This window comes from Phyllobates terribilis, unplaced genomic scaffold, assembly GCF_046119375.1.
Source record: "Phyllobates terribilis strain yellow unplaced genomic scaffold, ASM4611937v1 Scaffold_12__6_contigs__length_324123572, whole genome shotgun sequence".
Taxonomy (NCBI): domain Eukaryota; kingdom Metazoa; phylum Chordata; class Amphibia; order Anura; family Dendrobatidae; genus Phyllobates; species Phyllobates terribilis.
In genome coordinates this window covers 248,593,198-248,619,173 of record NW_027362772.1, presented here as the reverse complement: position 1 = coordinate 248,619,173, position 25,976 = coordinate 248,593,198, and the positions used below count along the sequence as shown (strand labels likewise).

At 44.4% G+C, this 25,976-nt stretch overlaps 1 protein-coding gene across 1 annotated transcript in view; it reads right to left on the bottom strand.

The window, feature by feature from the left end:
* The window catches only part of ILVBL (ilvB acetolactate synthase like), a 37,409-nt gene that overhangs the window by 8,047 nt on the left and 3,386 nt on the right, over positions 1-25,976 (bottom strand). The window contains exons 3-14 of the mRNA XM_073656807.1: positions 24,646-24,847; positions 23,746-23,873; positions 23,373-23,511; positions 22,673-22,784; positions 15,921-16,020; positions 15,596-15,693; positions 15,289-15,425; positions 14,320-14,454; positions 13,045-13,159; positions 12,617-12,786; positions 10,357-10,427; positions 9,694-9,765 (exon numbers count right to left, since the gene is read on the bottom strand). Coding sequence (XP_073512908.1) covers positions 9,694-9,765; positions 10,357-10,427; positions 12,617-12,786; positions 13,045-13,159; positions 14,320-14,454; positions 15,289-15,425; positions 15,596-15,693; positions 15,921-16,020; positions 22,673-22,784; positions 23,373-23,511; positions 23,746-23,873; positions 24,646-24,847 — 1,479 coding nt within the window. The remainder of the gene's footprint in view (positions 1-9,693; positions 9,766-10,356; positions 10,428-12,616; positions 12,787-13,044; positions 13,160-14,319; positions 14,455-15,288; positions 15,426-15,595; positions 15,694-15,920; positions 16,021-22,672; positions 22,785-23,372; positions 23,512-23,745; positions 23,874-24,645; positions 24,848-25,976) is intronic.

Genomic DNA, 25,976 nt, shown 5'->3' with positions numbered 1-25,976 from the left:
AGGCGACACTATGCATAATCTGAAAAAGATTAACCGTGGCTCCTCCTCTGCAGTATACATCCGTGGACGGCATCAGCCTTCTCCAGTTTTGTGCAAAAGCATTAGGAGGAACGAAACATGGATAGCATAACCATGCCTATAAGAAGGCAACTATGTACGAGGTCAAAAAAACAATATGAGAACTCAACATAATAACGGCCCGGAACGGGCGACAGGGTGGGAGCTGTGTTCCCCAATTAGAGGCTAAGAGATAGAGATTTTACGGTGAGTACACAAAAATCCCCTTTACGCTGTCGCCTCATTGGGGGACACAGGACGTCCCAAAGCAGTCCCTGGGTGGGAAGCAATGGACGAATATTGTGTATACAGGCCCCTATAATTGGGGCACCGCTGCCTGCAGAACATATGTACCCAGGCTCACGTCTGCTGAGGACTGGGTATGAATCCTGTAGTGTTTGATAAACGTGTGTAGGCTAGTCCAGGTGGCTGCCTTACACACTTGTGCCGAAGCCTGGTGCCGAATGGCCCAGGAGGCCCCTACCGCATGTGTAGAGTGTGCCGTAATATCTGCTGGAAGAGGAGAATTTTTGAGGCAGTAGGCCTCTTGTATGGTGGATTTGATCCACCTGGCAAGGGTAGCTTTGGAAGCTGGCAGACCCTTTCGGCCGCCTTCCAGAAGAAGGAAAAGAAAATCAAACTTCCGGAAGGGCGCAGTCCTAGACACATAGATACGCAATGCCCTGACAAGGTCAAGCGTATGCAGAGCCTTCTCCACTCTATGAACCGGGACTGGACAGAGGGATGGCAGTGACATTTCCTCATTAAGGTGGAAGTTGGACACAACCTTCGGAAGGAAGGATGGGACCGTACGGAGAACTACCTTGTCCTGGTAAAAAGCCAGGAAGGGCCGTCTGCAGGAGAGTGCTGTCAGTTCAGACACCCTGCGTAGTGAGGTGATTGCCACCAGGAAAACCACTTTCTGGGATAAAAGGTGGAGTGGGACTTCCCTAAGTGGTTCAAAGGGTGTTTCCTGCAATGCTGTCAGCACCAGGTTGAGGTCCCACGTTTCTAGTGGTCATCTGTAGGGGGGAACCAATCAGGAAACCCCCCTGAAGAAATGTCCTTACTTGCGGCTTGTTAGCAATGCACCTCTGAAAAAGCACAGAGAGCTGACACCTGGCTCTTAAAGGAGGGCAGGGACAGTCTAGCCTCCAGACCCGATTGGAGAAACCCAAGTACCCTGGGGAGGGAATAAGGGAATGGGGTCTGGCCACGAGATTCGCACCAGGTAAAGAAGGCTTTCCAGGTACAGTAATAAATCTTAGCAGAGGTTGGCTTCCGTGCCCTGATCATGGTTCCAATGACGTACGGCGAGAACCCTGACTGGGTTAGAACCCAGGTCTCAATAGCCACGCCATCAAATTGAGGGCCCCTGAGTTCTGGTGGTAGAACGGGCCTTGTGACAGAAGATCCGGGTGGTCGGGGAGACGCCAGGGGACGTCTGCTGTGAGCTGTACGATGTCGACGTACCATGTACGTCTGGGCCAGTCTGGTGCGATTAGGATGGTTGGAACTCCCTCTTGCTTGATCTTCCTCACCACTCTGGATATCAGGGGGAGAGGTGGAAAAATGTACAGGAGCTGAAACTAGGTCCAGTCCTGAACCAGGGCATCCGCTCCTAGCGCCCGCGGGTCGTGAGTTCTGGCCATGAAGTTGGAGACCTTGGCATTGAAGTGGGACGCCATTAGGTTCACGTCCGGAGTCCCACAGCGATGGCAGATCTGTTGAAAAACTTCGGGATGGAGAGACCACTCTCCCGAGTCCATTCCTTGCCGGCTGAAGAAGTCTGCTTCCCAGTTTTCCACACCTGGAATGTGGACCGCAGAGAGAACCGAACCTGTGTCTTCCGCCCAGTGGAGAATGTGTGTCACTTCTCGCATTGCCTGGGCACTGCAGGTTTCCCCTTGGTGATTCACATACAGTACATACCAAAAGTTTGGACACACCTTCTCATTTAAAGATTTTTCTGTATTTTCATGACTTTGAAAATTGAACATTCAAACTGAAGGCATCAAAACTATGAATTAACACATGTGGAATTATATACTTAACAAAAAAGTGTGAAACAACTGAAAATAGGTCTTATATTCTAGGTTCTTCAAAGTAGCCACCTTTTGCTTTGATGACTGCTTTGCACACTCTTGGCATTCTCTTGATGAGCTTCAAGAGGTAGTCACCGGAAATGGTCTTCCAACAATCTTGAAGGAGTTCCCAGAGATGCTTAGCACTTGTTGGCCCTGTGGCCTTCACTCTGCGGTCCAGCTCACCCCAAACCATCTCGATTGGGTTCAGGTCTGGTGACTGTGGAGGCCAGGTCATCTGGCGTAGCACCCCATCACTCTCCTTCTTGGTCAAATAGCCCTTACACAGCCTGGAGGTGTGTTTGGGGTCATTGTCCTGTTGAAAAATAAATGATGGTCCAACTAAACGCAAATCGGATCGAATTGTGAGACTGTACTCTGATGTGAGAGGATGCTAGTAAGTGATGGAAGGCTCTCAATGCCAGGAGGATGGCACGAATTTCCAAGATGTTGATGGGCATGGTCGCTTCCGCTGGGGACCATTTGCCCTGTGCCCAGTCAGGCTCGCATCGGTGGTCAGAACCTTCCATTGACCCGTGAGAAAGGATTTCCCCTTTGTTACTGAGGTTGGCTTGAGCCATCAGTGCAGGGACCTCCTGGTTGACAAAGTCAGCTGGAACTCCCTGTCGAGAGAAAAAGGGTTCCTGTCCCATGACTTGAGGATGACTAGTTTGAGAGGCCTGAGGTGAAGCTGGGCAAATGGGACCGCTTCTATTGCCGCCACCATCCTGCCGAGGACTCTCATGGCAAACCGGAGATCGAGGGGGTTAGCTGAGGAGAGTGCGAACTCCTAGATGGAGAGGTAGTGCCTTGTCCTTGGGAAGGAGCACTAGACCCCTGAAGGTGTTGAATAGCATTCCCAGGAAGGTCAGAGACTGACTCGGGGTTGGTGATGAGTTTTGTAGGTTGACTAACCAACCCAGGCGACTCAGAGTGTGGATTGTGATTGAGACGCTCAGCTCGCAGTCCTTGAAGGAGGAAGCCTTGCTAAGGGGATCGTCCAGGTATGGAACGACTACTATGCCTCTGGAGTGCAGGACGTCCTTGGTGGCTGCCATGACTTTGGTAAACACTCTGGGAGCCGTGGCGAGTCCGAACAGAAGAGCCACGAACTGGTAGTGGTCCTGGTCGATTGCGAACCTGAGAAATCTCTGATGGGCGGGTGCAATTGGTATATGCAGGTATGCGTCTTGTATGTCTATGGAGGCGGGAAATTCTCCCTTTTCCATGGAGGCAATGATGGACCGAAGGGATCCATGCGGAAGTGACGTACCCGTACATATTTGTTGAGCTGTTTTAGGTTCAGTATGGGCCGTACGCTGTCTCCTTTCTCGGGGACTACGAATAAATTGGAGTAGAACCCTTGGAAGCGCTCGGCCACGGGGACCGGTACTATGACTCCTGCTTGAAGAAGCGAGAAGACCGCTTGGCGGAAGGCACAAGCCTTGGCTGGCGGTTTTGGGGGAACAGAAAGAAAGAGTCTGTTTGGTGGGTTGGAAGTGAACTCTATCTTGTATCCCAAAGACACTAGTTCCCTGACCCACCTGTCTTCTGTAATAGGCAGACTTGATGAAAGAGCAAAAGTCGGCCGCCTACAGGTGGGGTGTCTTCCGGAGTCCGTGAGTCATGATGAGGAGGCAGTCTGTTTTTGACTGCCAGGTCTTGGCCGACTTTTGCGTCGACCGCGAGTTGTCCCTGCGTAGGGAGAGGTTGCTATTTTGTGCTGGCCGCGAGACGGACCAGCCCGAAGAGTTCCGAAAGGATCGGAATAGAGTTTGGTTACGCTTCTTGTAAGTGCGTTTGGGTTTCAGTTGGGGGAGAGAGGTACTCTTACCCCCGGTGGCGTTGGATATCATCGTGTCCAACTGTTCACCAAAAAGTCGACCACTGGAGGTACGGGAGGTGCGTGAGGGACTTCTTTGAGGCTGCGTCTGCTTTCCATTCCCGCAGCCAGAGGATACGTCGAATCGTTATGGCGTTTGATGCTATCCCCGCTGCACCCCTTGCAGAATCCAGAGCTGCATGAAGCATGTAATCTGCTACAACTGCTATTTGAACCGCTTGGTCCGACAGCTCAGGAGCAGATACTTGGAAGCCAGCTTGTAAATTTTGGGCCCAAGCCAGGATGGTCTTGGCAGCCCAAACTAAAGCGAACGCGGGAGCCAGGGAGGCCCCTGCGGCCTCGAAAATTGAACGAGCCATGTGTTCTACCTGCCGGTCTGCTGTGTCCCTGAGGGTTGAGATATCTGGCAGTGAAAGGAGTGACTGTGCTGCTAGCCTAGAGACTGGGGAATCCACTTCGGGTGGAACTGTCCATTCCTTGGTGGTTTCCTGTGGGAAGGGGTACCGCGCCTCCAGATATTTGCGATTGGTAAACTTCTTCTCAGGCTGTGAGAACTGCTTTTTAAGGATCGACTTAAACTCTGGGTGGTCAAAGACCTTAGGCGGCTTCAGAAGTCCTTCAAAGGAAATCTTGTGTTGTGGTGCCTCCGGGGGCGGATCAGAAATGTCCAGCATCCGATGGATGGACGAGATTACGTCCTCAACTAGCGCCGTATTGCTAGGGGGGATTGGGATCAGAGACCCTTCAGTTTCCTTGTCTCAGTCGGAATCACAGATGCCTTCCGAATCCTGTGTATCGCTAAGGCGTCTCCTGCTGGGTGAACCAGGGTGGAGGCCTTCTCTGGTCGGGGATCACTGCGGAGAACTGCATTGTCTGTCCCTGGTAGGGGACAGTCTAGATGACCTGGAACTACGGTGTCTCTCCCTAGAAGGGGAGGACCGTGTGCTATGGGATGACGCAGATGAACGTGACCTGTGGGTCCGCTTGTGACCTGACCTAGACGTGGATGTGCCCGGGTCGTCATGCCCCTGAGTCGAGCCTTCCCTTTGCTGGGTAGCGTTCATAGCCGAGGCATAACTCTGCAGAGCCTGAAGCAATGTGGAGGTTAGGTTATCTATAGACTGCGTCATAGATTGCGACATCTGAGTGACCCATTCCGGCGTGGCATTAAACACCGAAGCATTGGCAGGGGCTTCTTGGGGCTCTGGCACAGTAGTCTGGATGCAATCCTGGCAGTGCGGGTAAGTGCTGCCACTTGGGAGAGTATTGCTGCAGGCTGTACAGAGTGCATAATAGCAGTCCTGCCTGGTTCTCTTGGACCTTGAGCCCGGCATAGTGCACTGGGGTGGCTATGCAAAGGGCCCTACAGGGGTGGCTATGCAGAGAAGCCTGGACTCACAGCCGAGGAGGAACTCCAGCTGTGATCTTATCCCACCGGTGTGCCCCTAGGTCCAGCGCCGAAGATTCACGGCCCTGTGCCCCCCGGAGACTGGCTGGTCTTCCCTTATCCTGCAGCAGATAATGGCCGCTGGAGTAAAGTTAAGAAAGAAGGGGGGCGGAGAGCTGAAAAGGGCGGCAGAACTGTATGATATCGCACCCTTTCAGTCTCGATCCGCCCCCTCTATGACACTGTAGAGTGTCATATTTGTCATCCGGGGGGCGGGCCGGGAAGCCGCGGCCTAAATTAGATGCCTGATGCCCAAAGGGACTGCAGGCCGGCGCAGAAGTCCGGGAGGAGGCCGGATCTGAACCGGCCCCCCCCCGGATTTAAAGGCAGGATAGAGGTGGGGTATAAGCGAAAGGGGGGGGGCCCTGTGAAGAGTCCCCCTAAGGCACCGTGGAGCTGGTGCTGAAGCAGATACAGGGCGCAGGGAGGCCTGTGCCTCTGTGTGTTCTGCCTCCGCTCCCCCCGGCCCCGACAGGAGCCCGCAGCAGGGCTGGGGTCCCTGGATTCAGCCGTAGTGTGCTGGCTGCTGGGAGCTGCTGCCTGTACAGGCCCTACCTGAGGTGTCTCAACCTAATACCCCCAGGGGGGGGATTAGGGAGGTGCTGTTGTCACCATCAGGGGGCTATATCCTCGCCTCGACCTCAACCCAGAAACCAAAAGGAATTGGGGAAGGAGGGGGGTCTCGACTTCGAACCAGCACCCGAGGGGCTGGGGAAGGAGCGACATGGGGAATACAGGGCTGTGGAGTCGGTAAGCCACAGTTGCGACTCAGACTCAGACTCAGACTCAGACTCAGACTCAGACTCAGACTCAGACTCAGACTCAGACTCAGACTCAGACTCAGACTCAGACTCCTTCATAAATGGCCAATTCGTAACAATAAATTTACTGTTGTAAAATATTAACATCGTGCTTATTCAGTTTCTCACCATCATATGAGTAATCAGACCACTTAGAGCAAAAACTAGATTTATTAGAATACAATTAGAATATAGCAAATAACTTTTATAAACTTTTATAAACTCTTGTAAGTAAATATGCAATTAACACTGTTATGCAGTTAATAAGAAGAAATCTATAAATTTGTCCTCAGAAAAAGTATTGCCTCTGTCAGATCCTCCTTCATGGATGCCCTCAAATCTGATCTAATTATTTTGAGAGCAGAGAACAACCTCTCTACACTAACTTGGGTTGGTGGCAAAGCAGTAACCACTCGGGCAACATCTCTGACAATGTCAGGATACAGAGGAATCGCTTGTTGCACTGTTATTTTTGATGAACGGTCAAATTTCTCAATTTCTTTTAGTTCACATGAAACATTCTGCTGAAATGTACTGGCTGTGTTCTTTGATGGGGATGACTCTTCTTCTATGCGGGAACGCTTTGCACGGTCCTTGTGATCCAAATATTTTTCGAAATTAAATTCTTCATCAGTTGATGATGAGGGTGAAGATGTGGCAGGACGACCAAATTCTTCTTGTTCCTCCTGACTGTTCTGCAACCCTTTCATCCTTACTGCTATTTCAAACAGGGCTTCTTTTCCTTTAGTTAGCTGTTGATCATCTAGAAGAATCCGATGAATTGGGTCTACATAAACAGCTGCCAAAAGAATGTTATTTTGTAATAGTAGCTCCTCTCTCCGTTTCATTGATGTAGCAATGCCACTTGCAATTAACCCTCCTCTTTGGGACAGGCGAAACATCAGGTTCTTCCACTCCTTTAAGAAAATACCTGGAGTTAAGTCCTCTGCTTGTAATTTTTTAGTCACTGTAAATGGGTGCTCTAGCAATTTTTCCAGCTCAGTCACCCGATTCCACTGACTTTCATTTAGCGTCAGTTGAGGGTTAGCCATGTCTACAAGAAAGGTTTTCAGCTCAACCAAGCGCTGAATCATTAAGTAAGTACTGCCCCATCGTGTGGCTTGATCAATAATTGCCCCTTTTCCAGCACGTCTCTTCAAAATTGAGTCAACTTTAGGGGTTCTGGCAACAGTAGCCAATTTTCTCACCTTGCCAATCAGTGCAGCAGCGTGTCCTTCTTGCAGACTGTCTTATAGCCAGCTGTAGCGTATGCACAACACAGCGCATGTGATGAATGAAAGAACGTATTGACACAGTTTCAACAAGATCATCTAAACTATCATGTTGCTGTTCATCTGAAGCAACTTCAGTTTGCTCCTCAGTTACAATACTGTGTTCCTCTATTTCAAACATTTCTGTGTCTGTGGACCCAGAATGTTCTTCTAGCTGCTGGTCACCATCATTACTCTCATTCATTAGCTTAATAGTACTTATCATATTTGAAGCATTGTTAGTTACGACAGAAAGAACTTGCTCTTTTTTAAGTTCATAGTCTTGCAGAACCTTTTCCACCAAGACCTGGAGAAACTCACTGGTGTGATGAGCTTTGGTGTCTTTTACTGCCAATGTCTTGGTAACTATTTCATTTTTGTCACAAACAAATCGGACATTGATGGCAAAATAGTTCACTCTGTGACGTGTGCAGGCATCCATTTTAAAAAACAAAGTGTCCCTTGAGAGTTTTTTAAGTTCTTCCTTTTGTTTAAAAGCTTCTTCGATTACTAATTTTCTAATACTCTCTCTCTCCAGAGAAACACCAAGCTTGCGGGCCATTTCCCCATTCAGACACATAAAAGCTGGTCGTGAAAATAATGAAATAGGCACACTATCCTTTACAACAAGCTCTACGATCTGTTTTTTAAATGTATCTACTGTCATTGTCACAGTAACTTGGTCACTGACAAAATATCTTGCAACTGATGGCTGCAAAGTTCTCTGCTCCTTTGTTTGGCTGGAAGAGCTGGGCACTGGTTCATTGGTTTGGATGCAGTCTTTCTCATCCACTGCTTTCAGTACTTCTGGATGAAAGCGCTGTAAATGTCTCTTTAGATTAGAAGCTCTGGTAGGAGCATTTTTATCTTTGCCTGAATATGCACTGATCTTGGCTTCACAGCATTTGTTTTCGTCTGGATCATTTGTCATACACTGACAGACATAATGTTTTCTATCTTGAGTGATGGTGAAATGTTCAAATACAGCTGATTTAATATGACGCTTCTTTGACATTCTCAGGTTTTTAATTCTGCATTCACAATCCAAATGACAATTGTTTTTCCTAAAAACAATTGTACAAAATTATTGCCAGGTCGTACAACTGATATAGTGGTCAGTAATACTGTTATTCCTCATGTACTCACAGTTAACTGATGCAAAGTTTGTTGAAAGGATAATACTTCTTACAGTCTTCCTCTTCTGAGTAGCAGCTGTGAGATGCTTGGAAGACGCACACCTAGTAAACATCTAGTCTAGAGGAGGAGCTTTACTACTAAGAATTTGCAACACATTTTCACTTTCAGTTTCATACATTGTAAGTAGGGGGGGTTGGGGCAGCATGAGGTTAACCAAGTATAAGATTAGATAAGGGCAGTGGAGAACAGTGACACACAAGAAGTAATAAATGTCTCTATCTCCAGCAGAACTGCTTATCACTGTTATTCATAGTTTGATAGAACATATATATTTGAGTAACATTTATAAAATTCATATGAAAGTTCAATTATGAAATATTAATACATTTTTTTTAAAGCTGGAGTCCGAGTCGGTACACTTCTACCGATTCCGACCAAAACTAACTCAGACTCCACGACTGCCATGACGGGAGTCTCGCAGGAGACCCACTTTTCTTCATCTGTAATCCCGTCGGTGAAAACGGAGTAATAGTTTTAGGTGTGCCTCCTATGCGACACTAAGCAAAAACCGGAGAAGGCTGATGCCGTTCAGGGGTGTATACTGCAGAGGAGGAGCCACGGTTAATCTTTTTCAGATTATGCATAGTGTCGCCTCCTAGTGGACAGCAGCATAACACCCATGGTCCTGTGTCTCCCAATGAGGCGACAGAGTAATCTGCTTCGTTATCCTCCTGGACTGATCTTTCACGCTCAAAATTCTCCACTCACAGCTAAAATGTGTTTTCAGCGAAGAAAGATTTTCCCCATTACGGAGTTAGGAGTTGACAGTTGGTGCTCATAAAGTTCTATAGATAACTAATTCAGTCTGCCTTCCCTGCCCGTTCCATAGAATTTTAAAAGCAGTTGGAAAAAGAATCCGATCTCTCTGATAAGATATATTACAAAGTTGCTTATTTTCTTGTGCATTATTGATTTATAAAATAAAACAATGATTACTCGAATAGTAAACTATGAAGATATTATTTTCTAAACAGAATTACAAAACATAGCTCACCTTATGACGAGTGTACGTGTCGTACTCTACAATGCTGTATCCCAAAGAGCCGTCTCCAAATACAACCCAAACCTTAAAGAAAAACAAATAAAAAAATTGTAAAAATAAATCATAATAAAAGTTATTTAAGGGTACAAATAAGGGTCTCAATTTATCATATCATTTTTTTTTTAACGTCATTTTTCTTTTATTTTTGTGTTGATGTATTCATTGATATTTCGTATTTTGTTGATCCATATTCTTCAAAATGACGCATTTGATTCAGGAATTTTGAACAAAGTTAAAAAATGTTGTCTTTAACGGTTTCTTGGGACTTTTCAGTACAAAAAGTCATGTTTCGCAAAATGGCGCTAAAAATTACACCAAAATATCCGACGAACATAAAATCACTCCAGAGTGGGAACTGGAGTACATTTGCTACTTTTAAAAAAGAATTCCAAATAATGAACCAGGCGAAAACATCTTTAAACCCTATTGACAGTGGCAAACTAAAAAAAAAAACGAACAGGTGAACACATAAAATAAAATACAAAAAAAGCCCAAATAGAAAGATGAAAAGACGCAAAAAAAAAAAAAAAGTTGCAAAACACTAAAAACATGAACAAAAGCAATAATGAAAATCGGGCCCTAACTCTCCATTTGGACCATTGAGAGTTCTAGTACCTCTGATTCTGGGCGACAAAGTTTAGCTCCCAAAGCAAATCCTCCTCCAACTCCCAATGTACCAAAAGCACCTGCAGTGAAAAGAGAAGTCAGTGAGTCGCATCCATGTCCGCACGTATCAATCACTGATAGAGAGGGATAGGATAAACATATTGTTATAAGCAATCATATTTCAGAGTAAAAGATATTAAAGAACAGTTTTCATATTCTCTCTCTACATTTAAAGCAGATCCGTCACTAGATTTCACCAAACGCCATACATTATTAAATAGATTTCGGAGACTGGTGTACTTACTTTGAAATTACATGTCAGAACGGATGCTTAATCCTAATATTATTAGGATAAGCCTTTTTTGAGTCAAACTACACAATAACGTAGATTAAGAGTCAATCACAGTCTGGCTTAAAACTGCAGCTTGTACTGAGAAGTGTGAGATCTCAGCAGCAGCAGGGAGGAGGGACACTGAGGAGCAGTCAATCAGGCTAGGGGGGAGGGAAATTGTGTAAAGTTTTCTCAAAGGATTATATAGCAATTATGACATGGATTTTTAATGTAAATACAACAGCCTCATCAGGTCTAAAAGATCTGCGTAATAATGTAGTTTGCATTGTGAAGTCTGGTGACAGATTCTGTTTAAAGATTGTATGTCGTTTTATCTTGAAAGGTCTCATTTAAAGTTCTGTTAGTTTCTCTTTAGCAGTAATAATTGCAGCCAATGAGCATCAGGCAAAGTTCTAAACAGAATTAGTCTAATCACTGGAGGAGCCTTTTTTATTCCTTAATTATCACCTGACATAGGAGGAGGTCTAAGCTCTAGTTTAAAGGAGTATTATTAAGTTGTCTCTTCGGCAGCTCACAGCTCTCCAGTCAGTTCCTAGTGGCTTAGGGGACAGGTGTTCCTCCGAAAGTGACAGTTCTGGTCTTGGTACAACACATTTACTGTCTGTCAGTGTTTAGTTCCAATCACTGTATTTACATATAGTGATAACTACCAAACAGCTGGGAAAGTGAGAGCGCTGATTAGGTGAACTTCACTGGAAACTAGCCATGCTGGGTGAATGGAGGGGGGTATGGTTGGGGGGAGGAGGGGAAAGGTGATTATGCAGAACTGATAAGAGCCCTATCAGGAGCTGAGAGGGAGGAAGAAGGTGAGCAGCTAACTGCTGTAAAGAAATAAATAGACTAGAGAGTGGTGGCTGGGATCTTAGGAGTTACCTCCTCTCCTGGAATGCGACTACTCGCACTCTTGTCCAAGTTCTTGTGGCCAAGCTTGATGGAAACATGCTGTACACCATGTAAAATAAAAGCTCTAATTGTAGGAGAATGACAGCAGATTGAAAAATTAGTCATCTGCAGACTTGCATATTTTTATGTGGTCTAACTAAAGTAATTTAATAACATGAGAATACCCCTTTAATGACCTTAAAGGCATGGTTCTTCTTGACTGGATATCACTTCCATTCTTCAACTTATCCAGACACATTTGCCAATTTCATTATGTCCGTCCAGAAGAAAAGATTATTCTTTATAGCCATATCCCCTTTTTCAGAACATATCCCCAGACACCTCTTCCCAGACCCTATTTATCTCATCTTCCATGCCCCTAAATGTACATTTGGGCACCATTTAAGCCGCCTGAAACCTGCTTTCCGTGAGGTTCCAGCAGCCTCTGGAAAATCTGACAACTCTTCTAGGAGGTCTCTTTTTTTTCAGAAACCTCACAAACACTTTGGGAGATTTGGCAATTATGGATTAGTTACTAATGCCTGGATTAGACTCTGGGGTGCTTGCAGAGGACTTGAAAGTGGCCATAGAAGTGTTCAAAGTAACTCAGGACCCAGAATTGTGCACAGTTGTTATTCCTAGTAGAAATGCCAGAATAAATTCTCAGGATCTGGTCCATCGGCCATGTCAATATGCTGTTGCTGCTGGACAGGAGACCTGATCATCGCCTCCTACCTGGCTCTTATTTTGATGATTGGCCAGCTTGGCATGACGGTACATGTACATCACGTCGTAATAATGACGCAGTGTCAGGCTAAATAATCAAAAAAGAGAGGCTGTGGATGCTAATAGGTAGGAGACGGCCACCAATTACCTCTTGACCGGGTCCCGCACCATCTCCAATACCTGGCTCACAGCATATGGAAAGACACTTAGGCACAGGAACTGTTTGCAAAAAAAAATGGCAACCTTGACAAAACATGAATGGACATATATATATATAAAGTGATGGACACCTTCGTTCATTAATATTACCTGGATCCAGCCAGCGCAGAGGTCCTCTTGGGTGCAGAATGTAAGCAGCGCTGCCTACAAAGTCTCCACCATCTGCTACTATGATACTGTCTTCCGGCAAAGCTTCATCCACCAGATGCAGAACTTTCAGAGGATTTAGATGCCGTTCAGTTTTCTCTTCAGCCTTTTGTCTGCAGGTTGATAAAGGAGCCATTGATAAATGGGTATTCCAGCCTACATAAATTATCACCCATTTACCAGATGTGACAATTGATCAGCGTCCCATTACTGATCTCTCAACTCAACACCGAATCCATAATAATATATGGAAAAGAGAGACAAAAATCCAGCAAATGTTTTGTCAACCCACAAAATAGACACTTCCATACTATATATTAGTACTGCAAACATAAGAATGGGGATTTCCATCCGTTATGGTGATACATTACTCGTTTGCCTTCTCTTTACTGATGTCTCCAGCTTTAAGGCCTTCTGTCCAGTCTGAGGGACATGTGTACCCACGGAGTCCTTCTGCAAGGCTAGCTATGAATGATCCAGCATCTCCTAGAAGAGGAAAACATGGTCTGAGACACGTCTGTTCTGAAGATAGTCATGGCTTTCAGCATAGCCTTAACATAGTACTTAAGAATCTCACACTTGCTCCTCAGTAATTGAAGTGAAACTGCTATTTTGCTATGTGCCTACTTCAAAGATGATCTATTATTTGCTTTAAAAAACAGAATGGATTAGCTTACAAAATTCCCTAGGCTCCCCTGATTCTGCAGCTGTTTTCCATTTTGCGCTGTGTCGCTCCATTTTAAAGATATTCACATTTTTTACTTTTGGAGCGCAGTATGTGAAATCTCTACTTGTAGTCCAACTTGAAGTTTCTTCAGAGTCTTCTCTGGGGCCTGCACTTTCACCCCTCCCTCCAAGACGCTGCCAATGACAACACGGTAGCATCTGAAACTGCTAGAACAGCTGCTGAGCTGTAATTGGCAGCATCGGGGAGGGAGGGGTGGAAGTGCACATCCCCAGAGAAGACCCTGAAGATACGCCCAGTTGGGCCACAAGCAGAGTTTTCACATACTGCGCCGCAAAAGCAACAAATGTGAATATCTCTGCAATGGAGCGCCGCAGTGCAAAATGGAAAAGAGCAGCAGAATCAGGAGTGCTCAGTAATTTTTACAAACTATTAACTCAATTTTTTAAAGCAAGTGACAGGTGCTCTTTAAAAATATAGGCTCAATATTTTACATAGGGTCTAATGTACACAGACCTAAATCTGGCACCATAACACAAACCCAGACTGTGTGGTTCTGTCACTTTATTAACACATCTATGCAACCATCTAGTCTGTGAAACATCCACAATTAAATTTTTTTTCATGGTCTTCAATATTTTTAAAATAAAAGGGTTGTAGCAAGTTTATAATTTATCACATATCCTATGGATAGGAGATAACTCACTAATCACTTGGACCCCCACCAGTCCCAAGCACGGGGCTCTGCAGAACCCTGCATGCTCATTTCATTCTCTATAGGACTGTCGGACATAGTTGGCAAAGCCCCGTTTTCAGGATTGATTGGAGTACCAATGGTGGGCCCCACAGCAATCAGTAAGTCATCCTCTATCTTATATATTGGGGATAACTTGGAAAAAGCAGTTTTTTTTCTGTCTTGAGAAAAAAGAAAAAGACCCCTTTTAGGACTTACAATTTTTACCTTGAATAGCAACAGTTGGCTTCCAAAACATATCGGAGTTCTTCAGGAGCTGAGAGCGGTCTCTGTTCACAGCGATGATCTTACTACGTCTGTTCAACACGCGGCCATAGGAAAGTCGAAAATCACACACTGTACCTAAATTGGGAATAAAATGAGAACAATGAGGTCATTAGTAATTGGGAGATCTTATCATAGAAGTTAGAGAAGTCTTTTCATATGTTCAGCCTTCTGACTGCAAGTTTACAAATTTAGTGACCTTCATGTATCTCCTTCGATCTCTCCCACCACTGATGTGCCCCATTTGAAACTTTATTTTTATGCACAGATATCGTCTGAAGGTAAAATTTCAAGCCGAACACACACACATTTGTATTGAAGTACTCAATTGGAGTACAGGTGATGGCAGTGAAAGGCTCAGTATCTGTGTCTCACTAACTGAGGATAAGCTGCTGCAGGAGATCAGACATAAGCAGAGCACGAAGGAGGAGGAGACAGGCACTGACCCATCACTGCCATCATCTGTCCTCCAAATGAGTATGTTCTGATATCAATGCAGATGAAAACAGAACATATTTATTTGGAGTACAGATGATGGCAGTGATTGGTCAGCACCAGTCTCTTCCTCTGAGTGTTCTTATCAGAACAATGTCCTGCAGCAGTTTAACCCTAACCCCAGAGTTAGTGAGATTCAGGTTTCTGGGCTGAGCCTTTCACTGCCATCATCTGTACTCCAAATGAATATGTTCTAATATCAATGCATCTGAAGATAGACTGGTGAAAAGCAGAAGTTTAGTAGCCACTTACATTAAATTTTTTTTTTTACAGAAATGAAGATAAATTCTCTAATAAAGTGATTTGAAAAGTTTCATAAAACTTCATACTGGACAAAATTATTTTTTTAAAAAGTGAAAGTTTAGTTACTCTTTAAAAGTAATTGTATGCTTAACTTAGCTGGGTCCAGCTCCTTACCTGCCAGGATGACTAAATCCGCCTCCTTAAGAGCATCCCTTCGGTTCTGACGTATATGTATGGGGCAGTCTCTTCCCAGCATGCCTCTGGCCATTCCACCCAAGAAAGACGGGATACCCAAAGATTCCAAGGCCTTCCTGAAGAACAAGAAAAAAATATCAATTTAGGGTGAAATGCTCTAATGTTCTGGTACCTGTTATCTGGATTTTTTAATTTTTTTTTCGGCTTTCCATTAATTTAGCATTTTTCTGAGTGCAAGCACAACTTGAACAAAGCAGCCTTACAGTAGAGCACTAAGCTGTAGTACCTGAGCTTGTCCACAGGTGTCGGGGGCAGTGTGCACTGACTGCCAAGGATGAAGACAGGTTTCTTAGCGCGGCTCAACAATTCCACACACTTCTGGATCTGTGCGACCAAAAGACACAAGATTGGTTTGAATTGTATAAGACATCAAAAGCTGAACTGAATTTTTAGGAGGGGGGAGAAAATATTGGCGATTTATGATAAAACTCAATAGGAAGCAAATGGATGATTCTCCAATAAGTGACCTACATTCATCAATTACAAGTAGTTATTCCAAAATAATGAAGTGCACAAATATTCAACCCCCATCAGGACTCCAACTGCCTGACCTGCTCAGTAGTGGCCTTAGGGATGGAGACGGGAAGCGGTGAAGTGTCTCTGGGCTCCCAGGCTCCAGCAAACAGGTTATTCAGATGATTCTGCAAGTACCTAGGGGGTAGGAAAATAAAGTTAGTAACATTTATAACACTGACCCATCCCTGTTTACTAGTGAAGAGCGAGCGTGCTCGCCACTGCTCGGTACTCGCCCGAGCATCTCACTGCTCGGTACTCGCCCGAGCATCTCACTGCTTGGAGCTCGCCGAGTATTTCCGGGGATATATATATATCCATCCATCTAAACTAAGTCCTTCTGAGGACTAATCCAGCTGCATATTTTCAGTGGTGAAGGTGATAGCAGGAGTTAGGCAGGCAGTGTATGTGTGTATGTGGCAGACTGCAGTGCATATAGTGCAAGAGGGTCCATTGAATGTCCTGTTAGTCTAGGTATTCCACAACACATACATGTATATATATGTATCAGCGCTACACAGGCAGGCAGTGTATGTGGAAGACTGCAGTGTATAATACAGCAGAAGAGGCTCCATTTGTTATGATCTGCAAACAAGAACTAAGGAAAGAAGGGGAAAGCTGTCCCTACAGTAAGACTAAGCTGAATCCCTACGATGTAGAGGGCTGCCTGTTCCTAGCGAACAGACCCGCCTTAGTCCTAGGCTAGTCTGAACGAAGACCTATAGAATAAAGGGAAGGGGTCCCTAAAAGAACTAAGGACTGGAACAAAAATGGGACAGAAAAAAAAAAATGAACAGAGAAAGTTGTTGCAGAAAACAAAAGAAACTGACAAAAGGTACTAGAGGTCCCAAAGGACCAAGCGAACTGTGAGATATAGGCACCAAAGCACCTGGCTAGCAAAACAGTCAAACACTGAAGTGCAGCACAACCAAAAAGGCGGAGCTGGAATATAAAGGCAGATGGTCACGTGACCGCAAAACACAAGATAGAAAAAACAAACAGGAGGGTTCGAAAACCATTCCAGTTCTGTCTGCTGCCGCTGTTACAAATATTTCTAGAAATAGCCCCAGGTATCAGAGATAATTATCTTTTTTGATCTTAATCCTGATTATTTGCTTAAAAAGCAGTCCAGATAACACAGTTTTTCTGCTCCATTTGCTTGTTGGCACTGCAGAATACAGCCAGATTCTTTCCATATTACAGCGACAAAAATCCAGAAATTTGTAGTTAACGTGGAAAATATTGGCCTCCATTTAAATTTTGCTGCAGTGTGTTACTGAAGTTATTGACACGAGGTCGCTGTGAAGAATAGTTACCTACAGGCCAGCTATTTAAAACTGTGGTTTTCCGCCACACATATCACATATCACTGCGCTTCAAATCCAGTAATTTGTAGTGAACGTGGAAAATATTGTCCTCCATTTAAAATGTGCAACGCGAGTTGCAAGGGATGGGGAAGTGGACGTGATGGTGCATGCAGAGGATAAAGCCAAGGCCGTGGGCAAGCTGAAATTGTGCCACAAACACCTTCCTGTGATATGATATGGTGAGATTGTTCTAATTTTTTCCTTCTTATATGTAGACCACGAGACTTTGTTGTAGGTCTACTGGATGTTATTTATGATTACATATTGTGATTGGTGGTCATGATGTTATCCCTGTATATTTGAAATTGCTATTATGAAATTATCACCACGGATCTCTGTAATGTATATGACTGCCATTTGTGTATTTGTCTTTTCAAAAGCTCTCTATGCCATATTTATTTCGGTCCCTCTCTCAGCCTAATTGATGCATTACTTCATTCTGGTATCATTTTTATGAGAAGAGCTAGAGGGTGTTTTCTGTGTGATCTATATGGATTGCTTATGTGGAATAATTTTGGAGGCACTAATTCTGTCCCCCCTTTGCTAGAATATTGGATTTAGAAGGACTTGGGTCACACAGTGTCTGTGAAGGTGCTCCTGCCTTTTACAAAGGACACATTCATGTGAGGGGAGTGTTAATTATCTAGGAATTTGTTACCAGTATACCCCTCTAGACTATACGCATAAATGTATTTTTATACATGTGTTTGTCTGTTAGCACATTGCACTTTGTGTGCCATCTAATAAAATGTATATTTTAACCCCTTGCTATATCTGATTTAAACGGTGAGTTGCCACTATGCTATATCTTGATAACACACAGCCCAGCCTCATCTCATCCCAATGTGGATTGGGTGATAATGAGGAAGAGGAGGAGGAGGAACAGGAGCTAGTTTCCTGTGCTATAGACGGTACTACCTGCACAACTGTCATACCGTCTGTTCAACGTGGATGGCCTGAGGACAAGGAAGAGGAGGAGGAGAGCATGGTCAGTCATCCTCTTGGTGAGGACATGGATGTCTTGCCTCTTTGCAGTCTGGCACACATGGCTGAGTTTATGTTACGCTGCCTTTCCCGTGACCCTCGCATAGTCCAAATTTTGGGTTACAGTCATTACTGGTTGGTGACACTTCTAGACCCACGCTACAAGGAGAACTTTGTCTCTTATTCCCTTGCAGGACAGGCTTAATAAAATGGGTCAGTATGAGAAGGCCCTTGTTGGGAATTTTTTTTAATAATTGCACATCTGAAAACGCTGGCGGCAGAGGTCGCAGTTCGTTGGACAACCAAGGAGTACAGGCGAGAGAGAGACAGACAACTTCAATCCAGCAGAGGCAGGAGAACACTGTCTAAGTTCTGGGAGAGTTTTCTCAGCCCCTCCCATCGCACAGGCCCTGAGGAGCGGGGTACTCTCACAAGGAGTGCAAAGTTTGGGAAGATGTTGAGAGAGTACCTTGCCGACCGTACCAACGTCCTCCGTGCCTTATAATTATTGGGTATCCAAGCTGGACACGTGGCATGAACTGGCTCTCTACGCCTTGGGGGTCCTAACCTGCCCTGCTGCTAGTGTTTTATCAGAGCGGGTTTTTAGTGCCGCTGGTGGAATTATAACCGATAGGCGCATCCGCCTGTCAACTGAAAATGCTGACAGGCTGACTCTTCTAAAAATAAACAAGGGCTGGATTGGGCCAGACTTCTCAACACCACCGAATGATAGCAGCGTAACATAAACTCAAATCCAGTGTCTTTTTTGGGGAGGTCTAACTCTAATTCCCATGCACCTCTGTCTTCACACTCAGAAATGCGTATACGCTTCCTGATTTTGTCTATTTGCTCTTGTCCTCCTCCTTCTCCGCATTCTCATCCTCCACCACCATATGTACCATATCAACATATCTACATCTCTTGCAAGGAGCATTGGAATTCATTCAATTTTTTGGCAGCCATTGCAGTCACTGCATATGCAATAAAAGTATAGGAGACCCATTCGCTAATAATGGAAACAACAAAGCATAGCCGGCTGATGGCTCTCTAACAATAGCGAGGGCCGACTGCTGGCCCTTTAAGAATAGTAAGGCCTGCCTGATGGCCCTATAAAAATAGGCTTTGTGACTTTCAGAGTCCCACCATCATAAATGAAACAGAATGCGTCTGATGACGTGTCACACACCACATGGCCAGATAAGGTTGTAAAATGTTAAAATGACATTACCCAGTGAATACATTTGTCTTGGTTGAAAGCAATGAAAAAGTGCAAAAATGCATCAAAACGCAGCATGTGAACATAGCCCAATGTGTGGAGGAGTATTTTTGGTTTTGGTTATTTATTTTGCCTTATATACAAGTTATTACCCTGGAAAGGATGTTCCTTAACATATTTCCCAGGAAAATCCATTTTTCGTTTTTGTATGTTTTATTGTGAGTCCGTAAAAGTGGCGTAATACCTCTGACAACATTGCTGACAGCAGTGACCTGGGAGTCAGAAATGCTTCCAGGGGTCTTCCCCATGCTGCTCCCATGTCATTTGAGCACTGTTCTCATCGATTTGGGCAATTTTTAGGCCCTCTGCAGACAGCCGGAAAAATGCTCGAGTTTCCCATAGACTTACATTGGGCTCGTTGCTCAGGTCGAGCCCCCAAGTATTCCAATGTGCTCGACCCGAACAACGAGTACCCAAGCATTTTATTGCTCGCCCATCACTACTGCCTACCAATAAAGAATGAAAGAACATTTCCTACCATCACTTTAAAAAAAAAAAAAAAAACATGGGTGCAAAATGAATTTATTAATATGGAATTTCTCAGCAATTTCTGGGTAGTGGTCTACGGTTGTAATGTGCTATATACTCTAATGGTACATGCACGTGACATGGCCCTGAAAGTGGTTTACACAACGCACTACATATTTACAGTGGGGAAAATAAGTATTTGATACGCTGCTGATTTTGCAAGTTTTCCCACCTACAAAGAATGGAGGAGAGATCTGTAGTTTTTATCGTAGGTACACTTCACCTGTGAGAGACAGAATCTAAAAATAAAAAAATAAAAAACTGAAAAATCACATTGTATGACTTTTACATAATTAATTTCATTTTATTGCATGAAATAAGTATTTGATACCATAGAAAAACAGAACTTAATATTTGGTAAAGAAACCTTTGTTTGCAATTACAGAGGTCAGACGTTTCCTGTAGTTCTTGACCAAGTTAGCACACACTGCAGCAGGGATTTTGGCCCCCTCCTCCATACAGATCTTCTCCAGATCTGGCTAGTCCACTCCAGGACCTTGAAATGCTTCTTACAGAGCCACTCTTTAGTAGCTGTGTTTCAAGTCATTGTCATGTCATGCTGGAAGACCCAGTCACGACCTATCTTCAATGCTCTTACTGAGCAAAGGAGGTTGTTGGCCAAAATCTCAAGATACATGACCCCATCCATCCTTCCTTCAATATGGTGCAGTTGTCCTGTCCCCTTTGAAGAAAGCATCCCCACCATGCTTCACGGTTGGGATAGTGTTCTTGGTGTTGTACTCATCCTTCTTTTTCCTTCACATATGGAAAGTGGAGCTAATACCAAAAAGTTCTATTTTGGTCTCATCTGACCACATGACCTTCTCCCATGCCTCCTCTGGATCATCCAGATGGTCATTGGCGAACTTCAAATGGTCCTGGACATGTGCTGGCGTGAGTAGGAGGACTTTGCGTGCCCTGCAGGATTTTAATCCATGACGGCGTAGTATGTTACTAACGGTGATGTTTGAGACTGTGGTCCCAGCTCTCTTCAGGTCATTGATTAGGTCCTCCCTTGTAGTTCTGGGCTGATTCCTGACCTTTCTCAGAACCATCCTTACCCCACGAGGCGCGATCCTGCATGGAGCCCCAGACTGAGGAAGATTGACAGTCATCTTGGGTTTCTTCCATTTTCTAATAATTGTGCCAACAGTTGCCTTCTCACCAAGCTAATGAGTGCAGAGTAGGAGTGCTTCTTAAAGAAAAACTAACAGGTCTGTGAGAGCCATAATTCTTGCTCGTTGGTAGGTGATCAAATACTTATTTCATGCAATTTAATTATGTAAAAATCATACAATGTGATTTTCTGATTTTTATTTGTAGATTCTGTCTCTCACAGTTGCAGTGTACCTACGATAAAAATTACAGACGACTCCATTCTTTGTAGGTGGGAAAACTTGCAAAATCGTCAGTGCATCAAATACTTATTTTCCCCACTGTAAACCATTTGGTGGTTTCACGAGAAGAAGAGGCTTTAAGAGGAGAATGTGTTGATATAAAATCAGAAGGAAGGTGGCGGTACGTCATGGGCCTATAGATCTCCAGAGCTGGGCTACAGGCTTTAGTCTAATAATGAAAAACAAAAGCCATTTTAAATGGCCATTGTCATTTCAAACTTTACATAAATTAGTAGTCCAAATGAACATAAGGAACTTTGTGATATATCTAATCTGAGAAATCTGATTTTTTTTTTCGCCATTTCTTTTTATCACTCTGCCTCCTGAACTCATCATTCACTTTGAAAAAACAGCTTGAATCCATCTTGCTGAAAACAAGATGATCTGCCAGCTTACTGAGAGATCAGATCACAGCTGCCTATTGAGGTCTATGGAAAGGGGAGGAGAAAGAAGAAGCAGAGAGACAGGTGCACTGCTGCTTTCTAGTAAGTGTTTATCTCATCCCACTGCTAGATTTACAGCTATACTGTTCAGTACAGCTGCTGCTTCTGAAAAATGTGCTACATAGAGACAGGAGAGCAGGAATCTCTCATATCTGGGCATCTCTAGGAGACATCATAGGAGATAGTGAGTGGAGACTAACTTAGAGACAACTGTAAATTAGAGTTAAAGGGGTTGTCTACTATTTGGACCCACCCATCTCAATCTCTATGCTTCCCCCTAGTAAAATAATAACACTTACACCACCTCTGGTGCCAGCGTCGTTCACTGCCTCTCCCGGGGATCACGTGACATTGTTATGTCACGCGATCCCTGCAGCCGATCAACGCTGACTTCACTGTTCCCTCCTACGGATGTGATCAGATATCCAGAGGTAGTGAAAGCTGCAGCTGCTCTCTCACTTCCTCCAGATGTCATGATGTGTCCGAAGGAGGGGACAGTGAAGCTAGCGCTGATTGGCAGCATAAAGCGCATGACAATATCATGCGATCCCAGGAAGAGAAAGTGCCGACACTGCTGGAACGGTGCCAGCAACGGAAGTGAGTATAAGTGTTATTTTTCTGGGGGAAACATGGGGATTGAGAAAGGTTTGTCCGAGCAGTGGACAACTCCTTTAAAGTCTACAGAGTGGAAAACTGTAGGACGCAAATCATATAATATACATTTATACATCATTCTATACCAGATAGATGGGCACAGCTCTACCTGAATACCAGGCCAGCAAATATTTCACTTACCAGTTGATTATTTTTCCCATCATCCCTTTGGGGGCTCCTTTTGGCGCCAGCTCTTTTTGGATGACATGATATGGATATAGAATATCGATGGGAAATTCTACAAAAACGGGGCCTGAAAATGCAGAAAGGGAAGAAGGAATTAGGCTGACATTCTGATTTCAACAGATCTATTAAAATTCATGGTACCATTTTTGCGGCACATTCATAGTGTAATTTTGCAGCAATATTTTTTTGCTGACACCGTAAGTTGTACACAGCATCTTCCTATGTCTGATTAAATCCCTACCCAGAGACAATCAAAAATCAGAGATCCGGTAAGTTGACTTTCTTGTGCTCTCAGCCTATCAGAGGGTGTCCTGCTGAAATCTATGGAGGAACCTGGCAGCAGTTGCTTTGTTCCCAGTGCAGCGCCTCTACAGGTGAAATAAAGTATTACACAATTCATACTGAAATCTATGGGCTGCCTGTGTAGTGCAGCAACATGAAAGGTCCTCCAGCTAGGATGCAGCTATAGTGGGTGCAGGGGATGCAGTGGGGCCCTGTGGCCTAAAGAGTCTGTTCAGTCCATATAAAAAGAGCAATATTATTAAGGACCTGTCATAGTTGGGAGATTTAGCTTTGGGGTCCACAAACTTCAAGTTACAGTTGCAGCGTTTTCCCTTACAACGGCACATCCCCTAAAACACGCAGCATCACTCACCAGGAGTTCCTGACTGGGCCTCAGCCAGAGCTTTCTTCAACACCGGGACGATGTCACGTATCGTCCTGACAGATGCACAAAATTTACAAATGGGCTTGAAAAGGGACAATTGGTCTATATCCTGGAGAGCTCCTCGCCCCTAGATTCCAAAGAGAAATAAATAAAATAAAAAAAAAAAAAGAGGAAAAATTAAATATATCAGCAATACAGAAAATATCCACAAATTGTTCTTTTCTTGGTAGAGGACAAAGCATGTTCATCGTGGGCCTCCTGTTTCATAAGGCTGTGTGCATGTTGATGGAGGTGAGGGCGCGGTGCACCGCACAGATTCTTTGCATCGTCTTCTCCTCTCTTGCATTAGCTTATGATTTACCTGTAGCAATGTTGCCGCTGCTCCACCGATCAGCAGGAGGGGGGACTCCGCCATTTGAGCATTTTTAACAGCCGTCACAGTGTTGGTTAATCCTGGACCGGCGGTCACCGCTGCAACACCGACCGTACCTGCACCGAAATAATGTGTAGAAGTAAATTTACTATGGAGCCTATAATTCGTGGGGAAGGGGGCATAACCATTATGCGGCACCTTGTAAGATTTTACCGCTGCTATGGTCATCGATGACCCCAATAAGACTAGGATCATTCCAGTCTTAGACATTCCCGGCATATAAACAGTCCAGGGCACAAAGATCTGAGATGTTCCCCTTCTAGGCTATTCATGCGTACCGTAATCTGTTACTTGGCACAATCCATGCCATTAAGCAGGCGTCGATCAGTTCTAGACAAGCCAATGGACGGTCGTTTAATGGCCTGTTTAGACCATTCTATATCCACAGAACGATTGTTAATATGATCGTTCTGTGCACATAGAATGTCAGTATTCTCAGCAGCACGTCCTGTTTACACAGGACGATATGCTGCTGAGAACAATTTTTTTTTTTGCAAGTTTAAAAATCATTTCACCCAACGAACAAACGTTTTGATTGTTCAGCCGATAGTCAGAAACAACTCGGGTTCGGTTGCATATTATTGTCTCATCTAAATAGTCTTTGCATCTGTAAGACAGCAACGTCTTTCCAAACCATCAACACACGTGACCCCACGAGGCTGCAACTCATCCCTCCCGAAGCAATACCACACATAGCCTGAAGACAGGTGAGACACAGTTTCTGGAAGAAAGCAAAGATTTTTCTAATTCCTTTAAAACACAGATGGAAAGTGGAGTCATCACCTATTTATTATTTTATTTCCACACGAAGCATGGAGATTTTCCTACCTGAGAGTCTGGCTACTGCATCTGCAGCAAATACCGCCGTGGCCTCGTGTCTCGTGTCAACCACCCGTATTCCCAACTTTTCACTTGCTACCAAGATGGGCGAGATATGGCCACCAACTAGGGTGAATAAAAATTTTACACTGTGGGATTGAAGCACTTGAGCCACCAACTCTCCGCCATGGCAGGGACTTTGAGTTTCCACCTATGAATAAAATACATTTTTAGATGTATTTAGGGTCAGAAGTTAAAGCTCGGATACAATGAATTACAGGAAACTGACAGAGTTCCCGGAAGAAATAGAGAGGAACATGGAGCTGTAACTGTACGTCCCAGTCAGAAAAACATAGCGGAGTACATAGAACACCTGGGGCCCCATAGCAAGCGTCCGAACTGGGAACGCATGCCAGGCATTGGATGGCAACAAGCCCACATCACACAACTCAATGGCGCCATAGCCGTCGTATAGGTCACCATCGGCGGTATGCCACTGGTATAAGAATTTCATATGAAGTGAGACTTGGGTGACCAAAGTCTAAAAGCTCCTTTGAATGCAATGAGGAACCTTGCTGCCTGTCCAAAGCAATGACAAAACCTGAGGAAAATCACTACTTTATTTTATTGACATTTTTCTAGAACGTTGAAGAATTGGAAGGAGATTGAGGCTGAACTTATATGTCCATTTTGAATTCTCTCCCCTGGCTCCCCCAGTAATGTCAGGCCTTGTCATCTTCCATGTTCTTAGATACATGGGATAAGACAGTTGCCGAAGGGATTCTCTCTAATGTTGCTGGCCCTTTGACAACACTTTTTTTTTAGTAATCGAGCGTTCCAGCCTGGGGTGGACTCTGATTGCTCTCTATGCTGGAAGTCCTCAGAGGATGTTCACCACGTCCTGAAAGATCCCCTGATCTTGCCTTTCAATTCATTTACAAGGGCCCACCGTGAGACTCCTCTCTCATGGCCATCATCTCATTTAGTAAATTTGACCAATACAGACTCTCATTTTACTGCTCCACTTACTCCACAGAAGACATATTTCCACCAAAAGACAACAACTTCAACCCGTACCTTGTGGAGACAGTAAGATCACCTGTTAGAAGACTTGCTATCGGAAATAAGTGTCACCCTGGGAAAGACAACTTGGCGCCCAGTGGATCAATAATTGGAAGGAAAGTTTAGCTCTTTTGTGGTGGATTGGATCATGGATTGTAGTTATGCATGTGCACCATCCCTTTATCCGTTCCCATCCCTAGGTTGAACTTGATGGACAATTGTTTTTTTTTTGAACCATTATGTAACTATTGCAGGATGAAAGCCATAAATCCGACAAT